Source organism: Bombus huntii, unplaced genomic scaffold (genome assembly GCF_024542735.1).
Source record: "Bombus huntii isolate Logan2020A unplaced genomic scaffold, iyBomHunt1.1 ctg00000260.1, whole genome shotgun sequence".
In the NCBI taxonomy this organism is placed as follows: domain Eukaryota; kingdom Metazoa; phylum Arthropoda; class Insecta; order Hymenoptera; family Apidae; genus Bombus; species Bombus huntii.
The window spans coordinates 4,122-21,131 of record NW_026099472.1 but is presented as its reverse complement, the minus strand read 5'-3'; the positions used below and the strand labels follow the sequence as shown (position 1 = coordinate 21,131).

The following is a 17,010-nucleotide window of genomic DNA, read 5'->3' as shown; positions in this document are numbered from 1 at the left end:
TCGAGGAAGTCGCTGATACGTGCATGTGGTCGGATGGGCAGAAGGCAGTCTACGCCAGGAAGCTGCTGAAGGGATCAGCGAAAATATTTGCGAGCTTCGAGTGTCATGCCAGGACTTGGCATGAGTTGAAGAGGGGGCTAGTGAAAGAATTTTCGAGGAAAGTCAACAGTAGGCAAGTACATCAGAAACTTGAAGAAACAAAAAAGGAGAGTGATGAAACATGTTTGGCTTACATGTACCGCATGCTCGAAATAGCCAGCCATGTGGACATAGAGGAGGAAGCAAAGGTGGAATACATAGTGGATGGAATAATAGACGACGAGAACAATAAGGCTATATTGTACGGCGCTACGTCAATCAAAGAGTTGAGGAAGAGGTTAGTGATGTACGAAGAGCAGAAGAGTCGCAGAGCAAAGTCGATTGTGAAGCCGGCTAAAACCCAGAAGAACGGGAAGCCCAGTCAATCTGTAGATGCAATGAAGAAGGGAAGATGCTTCATTTGCGGTAGTGAGGATCATCTAAGTGTTAAGTGTCCGGAGAGGGGAGAAGGTGTTAGGTGTTCCGAGTGCAGCGGATTTGGACATATTGCAGCGAGGTGTACGGCACGACCGAAAGAGACTTGCGTAGTGTCAAGATCCGAAAAGGGGAAGTATGTGAAGGAAGTAATCGCAGGAATTAAGCTTCTATTCTCTGAAATTACTCTCAAATCTCAGAGTCAACCCTTCAAATTCTCCACACTGGATCTTCGATTCTTAATATTTGTAATATCGTAGAATAGCTTTGATTGGAGATCGGCTGAAATTAGAAAACACCGTGTACGTCGTCTTTCGTGGTTTGTTTACATCCAAGAGCGCCTAGTAACAGTGACGCGAGAAAAGATAAGCAGCGTCAAAACAAAAGTACGGTTCCACATTTCAAGGAGTGGCAATCGAGAGGCCAGAGTATGTGAGCCGAAAAGTGTGCGTGTGTGTGTGTGTGAGAGGACGAGAGCAAGAGCGAGCACGACCGAGCAGGAGTGTATTGGCGAAGATCAGAGCTAATTGAGTTGTCGAAGAGTAGAGTCGTTAGAGGTTTCGAGTCGTCGAAGAGTAGAGTCGTGAGAATTGATAGAGTTGTTAGAGAGAGAGTGTGTGTGTGTGTTAGATTCGTTGTGACGAGAGTGATCAAATAACTGTAAAGTTATTTGATATAGATACGAGTATTGCATTTAGTTTCCGTTAAATAAATATCGTTCTCTGTCCAATTTATATTTGTATATTCAATTTAATATTAATAAATTGTAAGTAATCGGAAAAAAATTTCTATCCTTATTTTCCGATATTACATATTTGAAGCATAAATTAAAAATCGACACATTGACTACTTCAAAGAAATTAGCCCGAACGAGACATAACTCGTTCATCGTGGTTTTCGCGCGAAGTAAATATGCGGTTTCTCAATCGTTGTGAGATTCCAACGACGTTAATTCTGTCGAAACGGCGATGCGCGACGACGATCGCACATTCTGTTGCTAGCGAGTGCTTGCAAATCGCGACGATATCGAGCGTAAAGACTAAGCGCAAAAATGGAGGACACTCGGGGGGGATTGGAAATGCTCGATGACGAAAGGTATTTCAAGGTCTAATTACATCCACATCCAATTGGATCGCACCTTCGTTCGGTTGCTAGGTCAACAACCTTCGATGTTATTCAAATAATGCAACGGCTGGAGCAGCCGGTAACGAGTCGTAAAAGTTTCAATAAAACACGTTCCTGCTAGTGAACGTATGTTAAGACTTACACCGAGTTTTATTTCGCTACGCCGTTTACTAGTTCGAAACGATCGATTGCATAATAGTAGCTGTTTCTTTCATCTCGGAAACACGATCGTAAACGGTGACAACGATCCAGCTTATTCCTGATCGTGTTAATTTCCACGCAAACTTTGTAAACATTATACGTCGCGACGCTCTCGTTAACGCGTCATTCCCTCCAACTCGAAAGTCTTGCAACTTTGGTGATCCGTTTTCTGTGTAAAATTGGTTACGAGCATCAGGGGACTTATCGTCGTAATCGGTAAATTGTTTATTAAGGATCTACAGCTTTTAAGGATTTCTCTCTAGAGATTTAGAGATTAGAAGTTTCATTAAATCGTTATCGTGTCCCTAACTCGATCTTTTTTCGTGTAAATTGGTCACGAGACTTACGAGCTTCGTTGTAAATAGAAGATTAGTAATATTTCGTAGTTTCGTGATAGTATATAGACATTTTAGTGCTTAAACACGCAATTTTTAGTTCACTTTTCGCTCGCATCGGCGCTATGAAACGGATCAATATCTCAACACTTTCCTTTAGTTTTACGAATCATCTTTCGACCGGCTTTTCTTGGCCTACCGTTTCCTAACGCTGTCCTAATACTATCGTCTTGCTGAGATCCTTTTTCCGATTGTATCTTCTGCTTATTTTATTATAAATCCGAACTTTCATTCACGTCGTATGTTTTACAGCGTAAAATCCGCTAGAGCGTTCCAATAGATGTAACCAGTAGGTGCTCTAATACTCAAACGCACCTGTGCGTATCTCTGCATATTTGCTGAAAAAAAAGATGAATCTTACGTTACATTTTCAATATGCGTAATAAGCCGAAAATTTCTCTGATGCTAATCCTTCGTAACAAAAGGATGGCATCACTATATGCATGAAAATAGCATTTGGCAATCGTTAGAAACACAATACATGGATATATATGTAGTTGCCAAATTAACCTTCGCGGTGTTCAAAGTGAACGGCTAGAAACGATTGCTTTTTGCTATACGCGCATGGTTCGATTGCACCATAATTCGTTATTAAGACGTTTCGAGAGAGGCAAAGGATGTGGTGTCGCAACGTGTTGCGCTCGCACAATGCTCCTTGGATAAAATTCCCGGAGCGCGTATTATCGCGTACGCCGCGCGAACGCGTTAAACCTTCGCGCAAACAATGAGAGCGTGAACGCGAAAAAATAGCGTTGAGCACGTAACATTCGGCCTGATATCGTTGATTGGCCGCGAATCGTCAACATGCACGGGACAGTTTTACGTAAAGACATTCGATCCGTACAATTATGTTAAGACGTCGACCATAGAACGTACTACGTTGATGCAATTAAAATTTCAATGAAACAGGAGAACGCGCTAATAACTAGTCACCCCGTTGTTGACCATAACGTACAAATACTTTTGTTTAAGAGCTGCTCGTTAGTGTTTACCGCGTGCAGCGATTAAGTGACGAACAAATTACGTTCAAAGGGTATAGAGATCGTTCTCGATTAAAATTCTCCTAACTTTCTAATGGTATTAGAAATTATAACTTGAACGTATGTACGCGACTGACAATAAATATCAGGACAGCCGCGGATATTTAGTATAAATCGAATATGTGTTCCATTGTCCTTAATTTCTTTTATTATCGATTATTATTATTATAATTTTTATATTAATATTAATATTATTTAATATTTTAATATTAATATTATTTAATATTTTAATATTAATATTATTTAATATTTTAATATTAATATTATTTAATTTATTCTATTATTGATTCGTTCCATTCCGTTTACGTCATAATACGTAGCCTGCGGATTTTTACGCATATTTTTCAGAATATAAAGGAAGCGAAAGAAAAAACTAGAAGCTGGATAAAAAATTGTTTTACCTCGATTAAACGTTACAAAGCGTGCTACTTTCCGATGTTTTATATATTTCCACGTGTCACACGTGTACTTTGCAATTTTGCTCTTTCAGATTTCACAGAAATGCATAAAACTTCCGTGACCTAATTTTTTGGCACGTGCACGTGCTTCAAAATAAATTCGATGATATTAAATACCAGATTATAGGAACCAGAAATGAAGAGTTCTACAACGATGGAATGGGTAAATGATTGTCGATCAGACGAAAGACAATAGCAAACAACGATATAGCGATGATTAATTAATGGAAGATTTTTTCCTTTCAGCAAACAAAAATAGAACTTAACGAACTCAGTAATTGATAAATGATTACGTATAAGATAAGTGCATTTTCCAACTGTGAGTCATAGTTAACGTTTAGTTTAGCCTAGGTAGGATCTTAGCTTTGGAGTAAATAAGTATAATAGTAGCAAAAAATCGATAGAATTGTTAAAAGGCTGTGACTAATCCTGGTCGACTGGTCAGTTATCATCTGAATCTATTGTTATTTTGCTAGTATACTTTTCGAATCATTTTCAGCTATTCTATGGGCAAGCATTCGTTTCTTTCGCGCATGCCACGTATCGTTCGCTCATTAACTCGTTTTTGAAAGCTTTTACCGGCGAATGAAAAACGTAACGTACACTTGCATAATGCGTTCGAAGTGTTCGTTCGTTCAATATTCATGTAAAGGTTAGGCGATACGCGTGATAAGTCGCGATGCTACGAGATGTGATTAGATGCGGATGTTAATATCTTGTAAATACCTTTCCTCGACTATGATAATCATCGAACACTAAGAATTTCGCAAATCGATGCAATTAATCGGTGATCTTGTGGGAAGAAATTTCGATATCACGATAATGTTAACGATAGTATGTTAATTACGACTAGTACCGTTACTGTTACATTGTTTCATAATTAGTATTAGTTTAATATAGTCAACGACTCCTCCGCAAGCATCCGTGCAAGTGTTATTTATTATTATGCTCACCTTCTATTGGAAAGTTCTTGCCTTGCTCAGCAAGTCTTTTTGATTTTTTTCCTGTAGAACTTCCGCGTGTTACCGATTTTTATGCTATGTACGTGTTTGTAGGAGAACTTTCTCTGAGCCGCGAAGTTTTCTTTCGACGATTCAACGATCGAAAATCAAAGAGAACCAATGTTCTCTCTTTCGATAAAGTATGTGATGATAGCCATTGCTAAAATTATTGATATATTTATCTGGTTGAAGACAATCTAGCAAATTATACAGCAAGCCTAATGAAATAATAATAATCTTTATCATTAAATTGCGCCATTATTTCATAATTTCATTGAAGGATAATAGAAATTCACGAAGCCTTCAAATTGGATTTCATATTATAATAATGTAAACATCGTTTGACGGTATTATCTGGTTGTGAATAGGGTTGATTTGATTCAGACAGCGCCAGTCATCATGACATCGACTTCCTATCTCGTTATGTAACATTCATCAGAATAACAGACGCAATTACCGTCACTGAATTATCTTAATGACATTCGTTATTAATGAGTAAGTGTTTTCGACATACGTCGGAGGTCGCAAATCTTGGATCATCTTTCTTTATTATCTGTTTAGATCCAATCCAGTTCCTTCACAGAACTTCTTTCCCTTCAATTTACCTAATTTAATAATTCTTCAAAATTTTCTCATTTTCATTTCTCATTGCATTGTTTATTATATATTCTACAAACCCGTATGAACACAACGCAATAAATTGACACGATAAAAGCGTTGAGATAATAACCACGAGACAATACTCGACAATAATAATACGAGACAATAATAATCGAAAAGGCTGATGAAACAAAGGAATGAGTAATTTGTAAAGACAGGAAAACAGCAATTAACGTACATCCAGCTACAATTGAAAATAACTTTCTTCGCTTTAAATGAAATTCCAATCAAATACGTTTTATCAGACTCGACTAACAATCAATATTATTAGCTCAACAAATACTCGAGATTCCCAATGTTTTTTGTCGAGTTTCAAATAGAACGTTAATTACTCGCTTGTCGGAACGTCCATCGGCATCGAAGACCGTGAACCAATCTACGTTATCTTCTCCTTCGTTTCAGGCTGTCGCTGGCGATACCAGTCAACCGCGAAGGTTACTCGAGATGCAGCATGTACGATGTAAATTACACGGAAATTTTGCTAAATGGAAGCCACGTACCGGACCCATCGTGGCCAACGAAAGATTGCCAACAAGGATGGGAATTTAATTATACCACCGTCCCTTATGCGTCTGTGGCATCCGAGGTGACAGAAAATGTTCGACTTGTAATTTCCTGCTTTTTGAATATTTTATTTGTTCCTATCAATCAATCCCTTTATACTGTGTATGTCGTATTCGATTATTTGCATGATCTATTTCGATAAAAAATAAGCGTAGTGTACAATTTTTGGAAAGAAAGAAGAACGATGAAAAGGGTCGAATAAACGTTTGTGGAAAGATCGATAGTTCAGAAGTGGGAAAATTAACAATGTCGATTTCCACAGAGGAAAATTATAGTACGTAACAGAATTACTAGTACATATTGCAGTAATAATTAGTGCATGTAGTGAAATTACAGAGTACATTCTAAATTCAAGCGTTACATTGCCAAATAAAATACAATCGAATAAATATTTATAAAAATACTTAAAGAAAAAAAAGGATAAAAAATTTCGAATTATGAAAGCTGATAAAACTAGGTTGCGATAAAACTGAAAATGAAAATATCGGATTGAAAAGAAACTTTAATAAAACGTTATAACGAGCAACAGCGCGAACACGCAGATTTGTTCGACATAAATTGCAAGACTTTTTGCTCCAGTGGATTTCCATGAACTTTGCGTCGCTCGTCAGGAGGAGAATTATTCATCGAGGGGTAGGAAGCATCCAGAAGAAGGACGCGAGAACGCGCAGGGTCTTAAGCTTCTCCTTCTTTTTTCCTCAAAGGGAAAGAAAAAAGGACAGAGGCGCGCTTCATTAGGAATTTCGAAACTTTGATCGAAAATTCGTTTAATCGAGGCGTTGAAATTGCTATAAGATTTCCGTGATGCTGATCGTGATCAGAAGTAAATCATTCGACTGTAGTTTTCTGTTGCAGCTGGGATGGGTTTGTCAGTATGATGCATTGCCAACCATAGCTCAAAGTATCTTCTTCATCGGCGCTATCTTCGGAGGATTAATTTTTGGATGGGTTGCTGATCAATATGGAAGAATACCAGCTTTGCTCGGAGCTAATTTAATGGGATTTCTCGCTGGGGTGGTTGCTGCGTTCACGGGTAGCTTCTGGCAGTTCACTTTGTGTCGTTTTTTCGTTGGATTCGCCTTTGATAATTGCTTCACTATGATGTACATATTAGGTAACCGTTTTTCAATAATTTCTTTTTTGCCCTGGAATTGAGTTTGAAAGCCACACAATGGCTACAAAAAGTACTTGTACGTATGTATCCTTATTTCCCAATGAAGCGTCTCTCTTCCTTTTTTTTAAATCAGTTTTTACGTTTCATTTTGATAGCATTAATTATTTATAAGCATGTATGAAAGTATTACAAATGATACGAAAGCTAATATTTTAATCAGTCTTATCTTAAGACTTAGTCTTAATTAATTGGTATATATATAAATGCTGTTCTAAATACGATGGTGTACAGTTACTTTTTGTAATTACTGTAAGCAGGAAGATCTCTAAGTTTAAATAACAAAGTAATCTCTACAACATACTGTAAAACTGTTGTTATGCTTGATTTACGACTGACGTTTCTACAAGTATATGAATTTTGCAACAGAACTCACGTTGCCATGCAACAATTTAAATGAAATTGAAAACCATTCAAAGTTACGAAGAAAGATGCTTAAATACATATGAATATACATGAGGTCATACATATTTATTTTTTAACTGCGGCGTTTATATCAAAGAGAGGGAGAGAGACAGAGAAAAATTAATTTTCCTGTTTTATAAGAATTTCATGCAAGATAAAAATATGAAACTTTAAGATATTTGGATTTATATATACCATTGAATATTTATAATATTTAAAGGTAGTTAGTTCGCAATCATTTTCTATACTAATATTTTCCCTCTATACTCGCGATCAATTATGTTTTCGCGATCAGTTATGTATTAATTTTGTTTTCTCTTTTAACGAGACAATATTCTGATTACAAAGGATTAGTTGTTCAAAATTGCTTTTCATTTCTGGACAACTATAGCATACCAGGGTTTTCATAAATTTTCACTTCCCAACGGAAAGCGAAGGTAACGAATGAATGGTTCTACAACGAACGCTTCCACAACTATAAATCTATGTATATATATACATACATACATGTATATGGTTTTAATTAAAATGAACATCTTCTTCTAGCAAACTTATTTAAAATTCGTAAAAATATCACATAATAATATAAAACAATCAAGTAACATTTTAAATATTCCATTGAAAATTCTAATAAATTGTTTAATATAAGATCGATATAATTCATGCTGAATTCATTGTCTGATATCCATAATACAGGCAATTTATAATACAAAATTTTATTATAACTCTACATGAAAAAATTTCAATTATAATACTGTAGAAATATATTTTCCAGTTATTGTTCTAATATCAATATACTGAAGAGAAAATCTAGACTAGTCTCTGTCTTGAAAGATATTTTATACCCTGAAAGTACAGCGTTAAGACCCTGATTGAAACTTTTGAAGAGACTCTGTTGAAACGTAAGAACGCTGATTGAAAGTTCATCAGACGAGTCATTGAAACGAGTTTTCTTGATCGAATAGCAAGTTTGTCCTGCAGACAGCATTCCAATTGTGAAAATCGAGACCAAAGAAACTCAGGTGACGTGCATTAACCCTGAATCGATGACTCAAGCCGAGGTTGGAAAAATTTACAATTTGTTCGACAAAACAAGGCCAAGTTGACGAGATTCGTGAGCAAGTGGCTGGTTCGTTAATGATTTGGCGTTCGAATTTTCTTATTTCTATTCTAATTATCAAGGTCGATTAAACGATTGATCACGAATATTCGACGGAAATATTGAGAAAGAAGGCTCGATCTGTACGAGTGTAAATCGTATTTTAATCAATGACTTGAGAAAGTGAGGTATTGATTGAAACTAAGATAAGTGATACTAATTCGTTTCGAGCGCGTAACAAATTACATCATCGGATTCATTGATTTGCAAATAATTCTATATTCAGTTCCGTATTTATAATCGAGCGTAGCGAAGATAAAATGAAAGGGACGTGATTATCCGAGGGTCTCACAACTAGAGGAAAATCGATGGGAACGAGGAAATCCTTAATTGTAGAAACTGCGTAGAAAATACCGTGGAAAATATCATATATATTTTAATAGAAATATTTTTGTACTTTTTTTTAAACATTAAAACTTTAGAGCTTTAGAAGCTTTATGTATTAGTATACGTATTTATACAGACTTTGAAATTCATAACAAATTTCTCTAGATAGATGCGGATATTTTGTATTGTTTCGTATGTATACTTGTGTCACTTTTCTTTCTAACGATATTTAGTTAAAAAGTTCGTCTATATCATTTATAATAGATTTTGTTTTTATTTATATTAATGTTAATTTTATATTAATAAAAATCACTGAAATTTTCAGTATCATCATTATTTAGTATCATCGAATTTCTTTCTTCTTTATGTTCCATATTATTATTAAAATTCTCTAATAAACATTCAAATATCCTATAGAATATTTCCATTATTTTTCACGTATTATTTGCAGTCATATTTTCCATATTTTATTATCGATAAAGTTTGAGTTGGTTCTTTAAATTCCTATTCAACATTCCAGCTAACCAGTCGATATCAATAACACGTGCCTTTCTTCCTGCCAGGATTTATAACTTATTCAAGCAGAACCTCACTCGACCAGCTCGTTGAAAGCGTAGAATTCGATCAACTTCATACAACTCACATACAAACTGCAGATAATGCTAACAGTGGGAGGAAAATATGAGACTGCAAAGCGTATAAACCTAGTAGTTTATAAAAGCATTTACATATTTGCCACAGAAAATTTATATGTATGTAGAATATGTGTTATATAAAACATTCTGAAATTTCATTAGCATTGTAATGATTATATTGGTAAAGTTTGAAGCATTTCTGAAGATACACATAGAAGTTACGAGATATTTAATGCAAACATTTATTTAGTACAAATATACAGCATAAATAGTTATCTTAAACATGTAATAAATGGTTATCAAATATCGGGATTTATTAATATAATAAATGTTTGACTATTTTTATAATTAAATATTTTTGTAATTACTGTGAAATATATAATTACGCTAAATAATTTTGTATCTTGTATATAGATTTTTAAATTTACTTAATTGAAACTCTGCATTATAATAACCGTATTTATAATTCTGACGTCATATTCGATATAATTATTATATGACTTTATTACGATCCTAATGAAATTCCAATATATTCATGAATATATAACAGAAACGTAATAATACTTTGTTGTACTAATTATGATACCATCATATATAATAAATATAAATAAATAAAAAATGTCTATAAATGCTAAGATACTTTTACGAGCTAACAGGCGAGAAGGAAGAAACGAAAGAAAAGAAAGAAGAGAACGAACGTTAATCAGTTTCGAAACGTTAACAACGTCCTTGCGTTGGACGGTGCTCGCGTTTATCGATTGGTCGCATTGCGAGATATCGGTCAGATTATTATTATTAATACGATCGTCTGTAATTTATCTTTGCTAATTGTGCCGCACGGAATCTTCGTTTACAATAAATGAGTTGTCGCTTTTGATCGAACGGTAACACGATATGAAATTACAGGGTGACGGAAACAGCTGGGAGAAAAGCGAATACTTTTTCTGCGCGAATAATGTAATGTTAAAGGCAGTAAACCTTGAGAGGCGAAGTGATGAAACGAGTGGTCTCAGAGAAGCTTCTTTACGTCTTCTTCTCCTTTCTGTATCCTTTCTATGAGAATAATATCTCGTCTTCAGAAGAGATCTCCTCGCCCTATCTACGCGTTGTAAAGGCAATACAAACTGAATGATACATATATTTAAAAAACGATATTTTGTTGGTTTTATGAATATTGATTTTTATAACGTGAGGTTCTTCTACTCTTAGTTTCTATTAAATTAATGATACATATATTTTAGAATGGCTGTCGCAATGGTGATGATGATGATGGTGATGATGATTTGCGAAAGAAGATGTTGAAAATTACAGACAGCATAAATAATATTTAGATTTCATGGAAGTTGATTTTTGTAATGCGAGGTTCTTCTATTCTTATTTTTCATTAAATTTCTATGTAGAAAATTATTAAACATTTGGATATAACTGGGAGATTATTTCCGTTCATGCGTACCGGAGTTACTCGATGGTCTCGTACCGAAGCTGATAACCAACCCAGATTTTCAGGAAAGCGATTAATAGCTTAAAATTTATTCGTGCGAGATAATAATCCAAAATGTAGTTAAAGTTTTTAAGCATTGTTTGTTAGGATTACGAGAAAATGATGAATTAACAGTTATGTATAGACACGTTATATATATGTAGGAGGTCCAGAGCGTATTGGGAAAATTTACGGCGAATTAAACAGGAAATTCCGAGATATCTGCTCAAAATATCTGATTTGTGGAATTATCCTATAGCTATTTTATTTAATAAAAATTAATTCAGGTAATTTTAGAGAATAGAAATATCTGAAACTCGTGATTTAAACGAACGTTCGTCATTTTGGTTTATTATGAATTATAAATTGGTTCATTATGAAGCATGAAAAGTAAAAATCAATGGTACAAAGTGATCTTAAATAAGGAAGCGAGTTCCATGCTAAACATGGTTCGAGCATCGCAATTATAATAAAGCAAAAAAAAAAAAAAAAAGAAATAACCACTGAGCGGTAATTATCAGGAAGCCACTAGTTACAACTAATTGAAGGTGATTCCGGATTAGAAGCAAGCCACTATTAAGTGGCTAACACGGTTGCTTCATTAAGAGCAATTATTCCCTATTTTACGGCAACTACAAATAGACGTTGTTCACTATGATATATTTCCACGTGTTTATCGCATCTTGTCCTGTTATGCGATTAAAGAGTTACAACCTTGCGTTTCTAATTTATTGGACGTATACGCACCAGACATTAATTTCGTCTACGTATTCGTGAAATTGCGAGATTCATTCATCGCGAAGGTCAGTTCAATTGTTCAAGATAACTTCTCATCGTTTTAATCTGTTTTCTTGTACGAAAATAGAGTAATATTTACTTGTCATTGCACTGTGGATATATATCGATATGTTCGTTCAGGAAGTCAATTGTTTTCATCGAATTAGACTCGACTTTCCGTAGAGAATGTTCGTTTCGACATAAATATGTGTCTCAGGCTTATCGATCTTTCAATATCTACCATAAATAGCTTAACAAGGTAACACACGCTCGTGTTTGAATTATGTAAATGATCCTTTGACTCTAACGATCCGTTTATTCACAGTTAATTTATGATATTGCTAGTTACGCGTGATTCTACCTTTTGTATCTTTAAGAAATACAGGGTGATTGGTAATTGGTGGTACAAGCGGAAAGGGGGTGATTCTACGCGAAAAAAGAAGTCGAAAATATAGAATAAAAATTTAAAAATTTAAAAATTTAAAAATTTAAAAATTTAAAAATTTTAAAATTTTAAAATTTAAAAAATTTTAAAAATAACGTCAATTGAGACAACGATCTACAGTGAGATCCGTTATAACGAGACGTGATAAAGTGCACGCGTACCGAGCGAAAATTCAAAATCGATTTTCTCGAAAACAAAGCCTCAAACGAAAAATTTTTATTCTATATTTTCGACTTCTTTTTTCACGTAGAATCATCCCCTTTCCGCGTGTACCGCCAGTTACCAACCACCCTGTATAATTCGTAAATAGAAACGTATTCTTGTCGATAAGTATCGAAACACTTACGGAAATTTAAATGGGCTTGAACAATCATCGGGAAATTATTAAAGTCCTTGTTATTAGATCTAAACACGATTTAATCGTAGAACTAAACACGTTTGTTAAATTAATCTATATATTGTATATCTACTTTTTATATATTTGTAACTCAAATTTTTCTTCTTCATATTGCGTTAAGTTGCCCCAAAAGTTTCTTTCGTTTTATATTATTTTATTGAATTACGTATGATCTATTTTGTCCCAATGAATATAATTCAATAAAATAATATAAAACAAAAAATAGTATGCGTCTATTATCTCCTTACGAGACGAAAGAAATTTCTGCGACAACCTAATATATTGTTCCATTCTTTATTCACAGAATATTTCTTTCACAGATGATTCTTCTAAATATTATGTTTTTTATTCCAGTATTAGAATACGCTGGACCAAAGTGGAGGACATTCGTGGCGAATATGTCGATCGCAGTATTCTTCATGTTTGCAACTTGCATTCTACCCTGGATCGCCTATTATTTGGCCGACTGGAGGATGACCTGTATTGTCACCTCAGTTCCTCTTGTTCTAGCCGTAGGTACGCCATGGTTGATACCGGAAAGCGCTCGATGGCTGGTCAGCCAAGGTCAGATAGACAGGGCCATTAAAATCCTTGGTAAATTCGAGCGAATCAACGGCACCAAGGTGCCCGATGACATCTATAGACGATTCCGGGTAAATAAACCGAATACCGCAATCTTTTCCGTATTTTCTACTTTTATGATCTTTCCTGCTTTATGTGCGTTCTATAAATACCAATTTATATGCCTTTAAGCATATCATATAATCATTTTCTTTGAATAGAAGTCTAATTGGGTCTTTTACGTAATGAAAATTTGTTTACAATCTAGTAATTTTATATCTTATTCATCACCTAAATTGCCAGCGATAAATTGCTGTCAATTTCTGTTATTGTCTGTTATTGTCTATTTCTGTAATGTTATTTATTGAATTTGTATATTGTTTTTATCTTTGAAAATTTTTATACAAATAGATTAAACATTTGGAAACTGCTCAGTCTATGAATAGATCATGGCAATATCAACATTAATGTACGATATAAGGAGATAATCGACTTTTAGAGGTTTGATGTTTTATAAAGTAAAATGAAAAAATTTGCGAACGTCCAAGTAAACTATTTCGAAAGGATCGTCTCATACAAATATAACATAAACTTTCTTCCGGATTTTATCGTAATCTTTGTACACATAACAGATTCACATAAATTTGTAAGAAAAACAGACAAACGACATTAACTAGTTAAAAATTTGCTAATAACAGGAAACCTGTGCCAGAATCTGCAAAGAGGAGGAAGCAGACAAAACGTACTCCGTGTTGGATCTATTTAGAACGCCACGACTACGGAATATCACGATTCTATTTATTGTTATTTGGTTCGTATCGCTATTAAACAGATATCAAATAGATTGACGTAAAATCGGAATTGTATCTTGTAAAAATCTCACGAACAGTTTTATATCTTTTGTCTAAAAATACTTCATTTCTGAAGCAAGGAATTTGCTTCTCACATGAAATATGATAGCGTGCTTTTCTTTATCATATGAAATTGTTTTACGAAATATAGGATGGCGATTTCTTTGGTGTTCGATGGTCACGTACGAAACGTCGATAATTTAGGCCTGGACGTGTTTGTTACGTTCACGATTGCTGCAGCAACCGAGCTGCCTGCTGACACGTTCTTCACGCTCGTTCTTGATCGATGGGGCAGAAGATGGCTGGCATGTGGTTCCCTCGTCATTTCTGGTATCTTCAGCATCTGGGCTTCTGCCGTTTCCAATAGTTCGTACATTTCGTTTTTATATATTCACCCTTCTATATTACTGATCAATCTTCTAAATAACCTAAGTCGATAATTCTGACTTAATCAGACGAATATTTTTCATTCGTATAACATTGTGCTTTTTGAAAGAAAGAAAATGTATATTTTGGAATATTTATAACATGCAAATGCTTGTAGATTATTTGCTACATTGCTAGAATAGTTTCCAAGCCCTATCATGTATCCGTTGTATAGATATTTTATTTCCCCTTCTACTGCTTTGATCATAAGATCGCTTCGTATTTCCGCATATATCAAAGGGCGTTGGCAATAGTCCTCAAAATGATGGGCTTCAGCGCTCCAGCAGTGCTATATGGCTTTCAGTAGCCGTAATCCATAATACAATCCCTTAGATTCAAATTGGCTAGATTAACGTTTTATAGATAAGAAGCTTATTGCTTGTGCTTAGCTTAGAGCTAAGCACGCTTATATTAAGCTTAGCAAATGCTTGTATCAACTATTGCAGACAACCAGACAAATTACAGACAGATAAAATAATTTCTTCCCTTTTTATTCCTTAAAATTTTCTAAAATTATTTCATGAAAAATTAGAATTAAAAACTAATGCTAAAAATTTTTTTTCAGGTATATATACAGCTTCTCTGGCAATTCTCGGTAGATTTTGGATAAACATTTCATACAATATCGGTCTCCAATATGCGGCTGAAGTATTACCAACTGTGGTTAGAGCTCAGGGTGTAGCTTTGATACATATAATGGGATACGTTGCTAGTATCCTCGCACCCTTCGTAGTCTATCTCAATGTTGTGTCCTCGTTCCTACCTCTTCTTGTGCTGGGCACACTCGGAATTATGGACGGTCTTCTGACTCTCTTTTTGCCGGAAACATTGAATAAGGATCTTCCGCAGACGCTGCAGGACAGCGAGGATTTTGGAAAAGATCAGAAGATGTGGGATGTACCTTGTATCGGAAGGTAAAATCATATAAAGGAACTTTCGGTCTCCTTTTTTCAAAGATATTCACAGATCTTCAAGCTCGAAGTTCAAGATTCTCAAGCATTCTGTTAGATCTACATCTTCGTATGCTTTCGTATTATTTTCTTCTTAAAATCTGTTAAATCTCTCAAAAGAAAACTGGACTATCTTCTTTCTTCAAATGCTTTTTAAATCTTTTGAACAGAAGAGAAGGATCGAGTTGGGAAGTTATTCAAATCTTTAAGCGATTGGATTCAATATTTTTAAACGCAATGTTTTGACAGGAAACGCGAGGACGAGGAGACACCACCGGTCGCCATGTTCCGATCATTTTCTAGATGCAGTGCGAGGAATTCGATGAGAGCGTCGCTTCGCGGTGAACCTTTAAGGAGTAGCATGCTACGGAGATCGAGTATAAAATCGAGGAAAAGCGAAAACTCGATCACAGAGGTCGAAAGGCTGTAGCGAAACGTTCACCACGAAGTACAATATTTGTCGCGTTGATCTCGAGCAAAGAATCTTTAGTCTTCCAAAAACGTGCAATACATGTATTAGAGTAAGACAAGTTACTGAATCCAGGAATCTTAAATTCCACCGTCATTAATATTCATTATCACAAAACAGCGGATTTTTATGCAATTATGGGTGATTCGAAGATACGAAAATTTATAGAATGCGTATGACGCAAAATTTTGTAAAATATCCAAAAGTACAGCACTATCGATGATATTTAATGGATAGAAACATACTTTTGCCCAAGTCCTTTCGATTGTATCAAATCTTTCAATTGTATTATTGTATCCACGAAAATATGCATTTGCATAAAGATCCGCAATGCAATTATCATAGCAATTTTTCATCAACAATGATTGATTAAAAATTCAATCATTAGGCGAGCGAATAAAAATTAGGGTAAGAACGTAGGTTAAAGTAATTGTCGTAAATTGTCGTGGGTAGTTAATGTTAAAAATTAGTACTTTCCTTTGTTATAAAAGTTCCTGAAATTGTTCGTACAAAAGCTCCATCTTATAGAATATAGTGCAATAATCGTTATACTAGTAAAATAATAACATCATAAATATACAAAATATATTAACGAGATGAAAATAATATGGACAACGTGGTGTATGGCCACGAGTTTTGTACATATGTACGTGTAAGTATTTGTAGATCGATTAGCAATCGCAGAGACCTCGTGCGCATGTCACGCGACGAGATAGCGCGATTATTTTTATTATGATGTAAATCGTTCTTAGATGTTTTGTAATAAAACTTGCCAGTAAAACCTTCCCTGGATTCTGCTAATAGTTCTTCACCACTTGTTCCTTAGTCGATTGAATTAACGATACAAATAAGTATGAGATTATCTTAGGAAATCTCATTAATATTTTTGTCGACATCTGCGACGTAAAAGCGGGGTAATAATATTTTGAAGTTTTGACGACGCGTTGCTTACTATAGATATTGTCTGTACAGGATTCATCAATTTTTAGAGAGCCTAGTC

The 17,010-nt window shown here is 34.7% G+C and overlaps 1 protein-coding gene across 1 annotated transcript; it reads left to right on the top strand.

Moving 5' to 3' along the window:
• The first annotated feature begins 233 nt into the window (after positions 1–233).
• LOC126877858 (organic cation transporter protein-like) lies at positions 234–16,795 on the top strand. Its single transcript, XM_050640327.1, has 8 exons — positions 234–649; positions 5,796–5,979; positions 6,813–7,071; positions 13,108–13,406; positions 14,013–14,125; positions 14,317–14,531; positions 15,157–15,505; positions 15,791–16,795. The coding sequence occupies exons 1-8, from the start codon at positions 234–236 to the stop codon at positions 15,969–15,971; spliced, it is 2,016 nt and encodes a 671-aa protein (XP_050496284.1). The 3' UTR covers positions 15,972–16,795.
• The last annotated feature ends 215 nt before the right edge of the window (positions 16,796–17,010 follow it).

What these genes read in the sequence shown, in the direction of transcription:
- LOC126877858 (XM_050640327.1), top strand. Translation starts at nt 234, where the DNA reads ATGTACCGCATGCTCGAAATAGCCAGCCATGTGGACATAGAGGAGGAA. An exon ending in ATGCGTCTGTGGCATCCGAG is followed by an intron (nt 5,980 to 6,812) that starts GTGACAGAAAAT and finishes TTTCTGTTGCAG; the next exon opens with CTGGGATGGGTTTGTCAGTA. An exon ending in ACATCTATAGACGATTCCGG is followed by an intron (nt 13,407 to 14,012) that starts GTAAATAAACCG and finishes TGCTAATAACAG; the next exon opens with GAAACCTGTGCCAGAATCTG.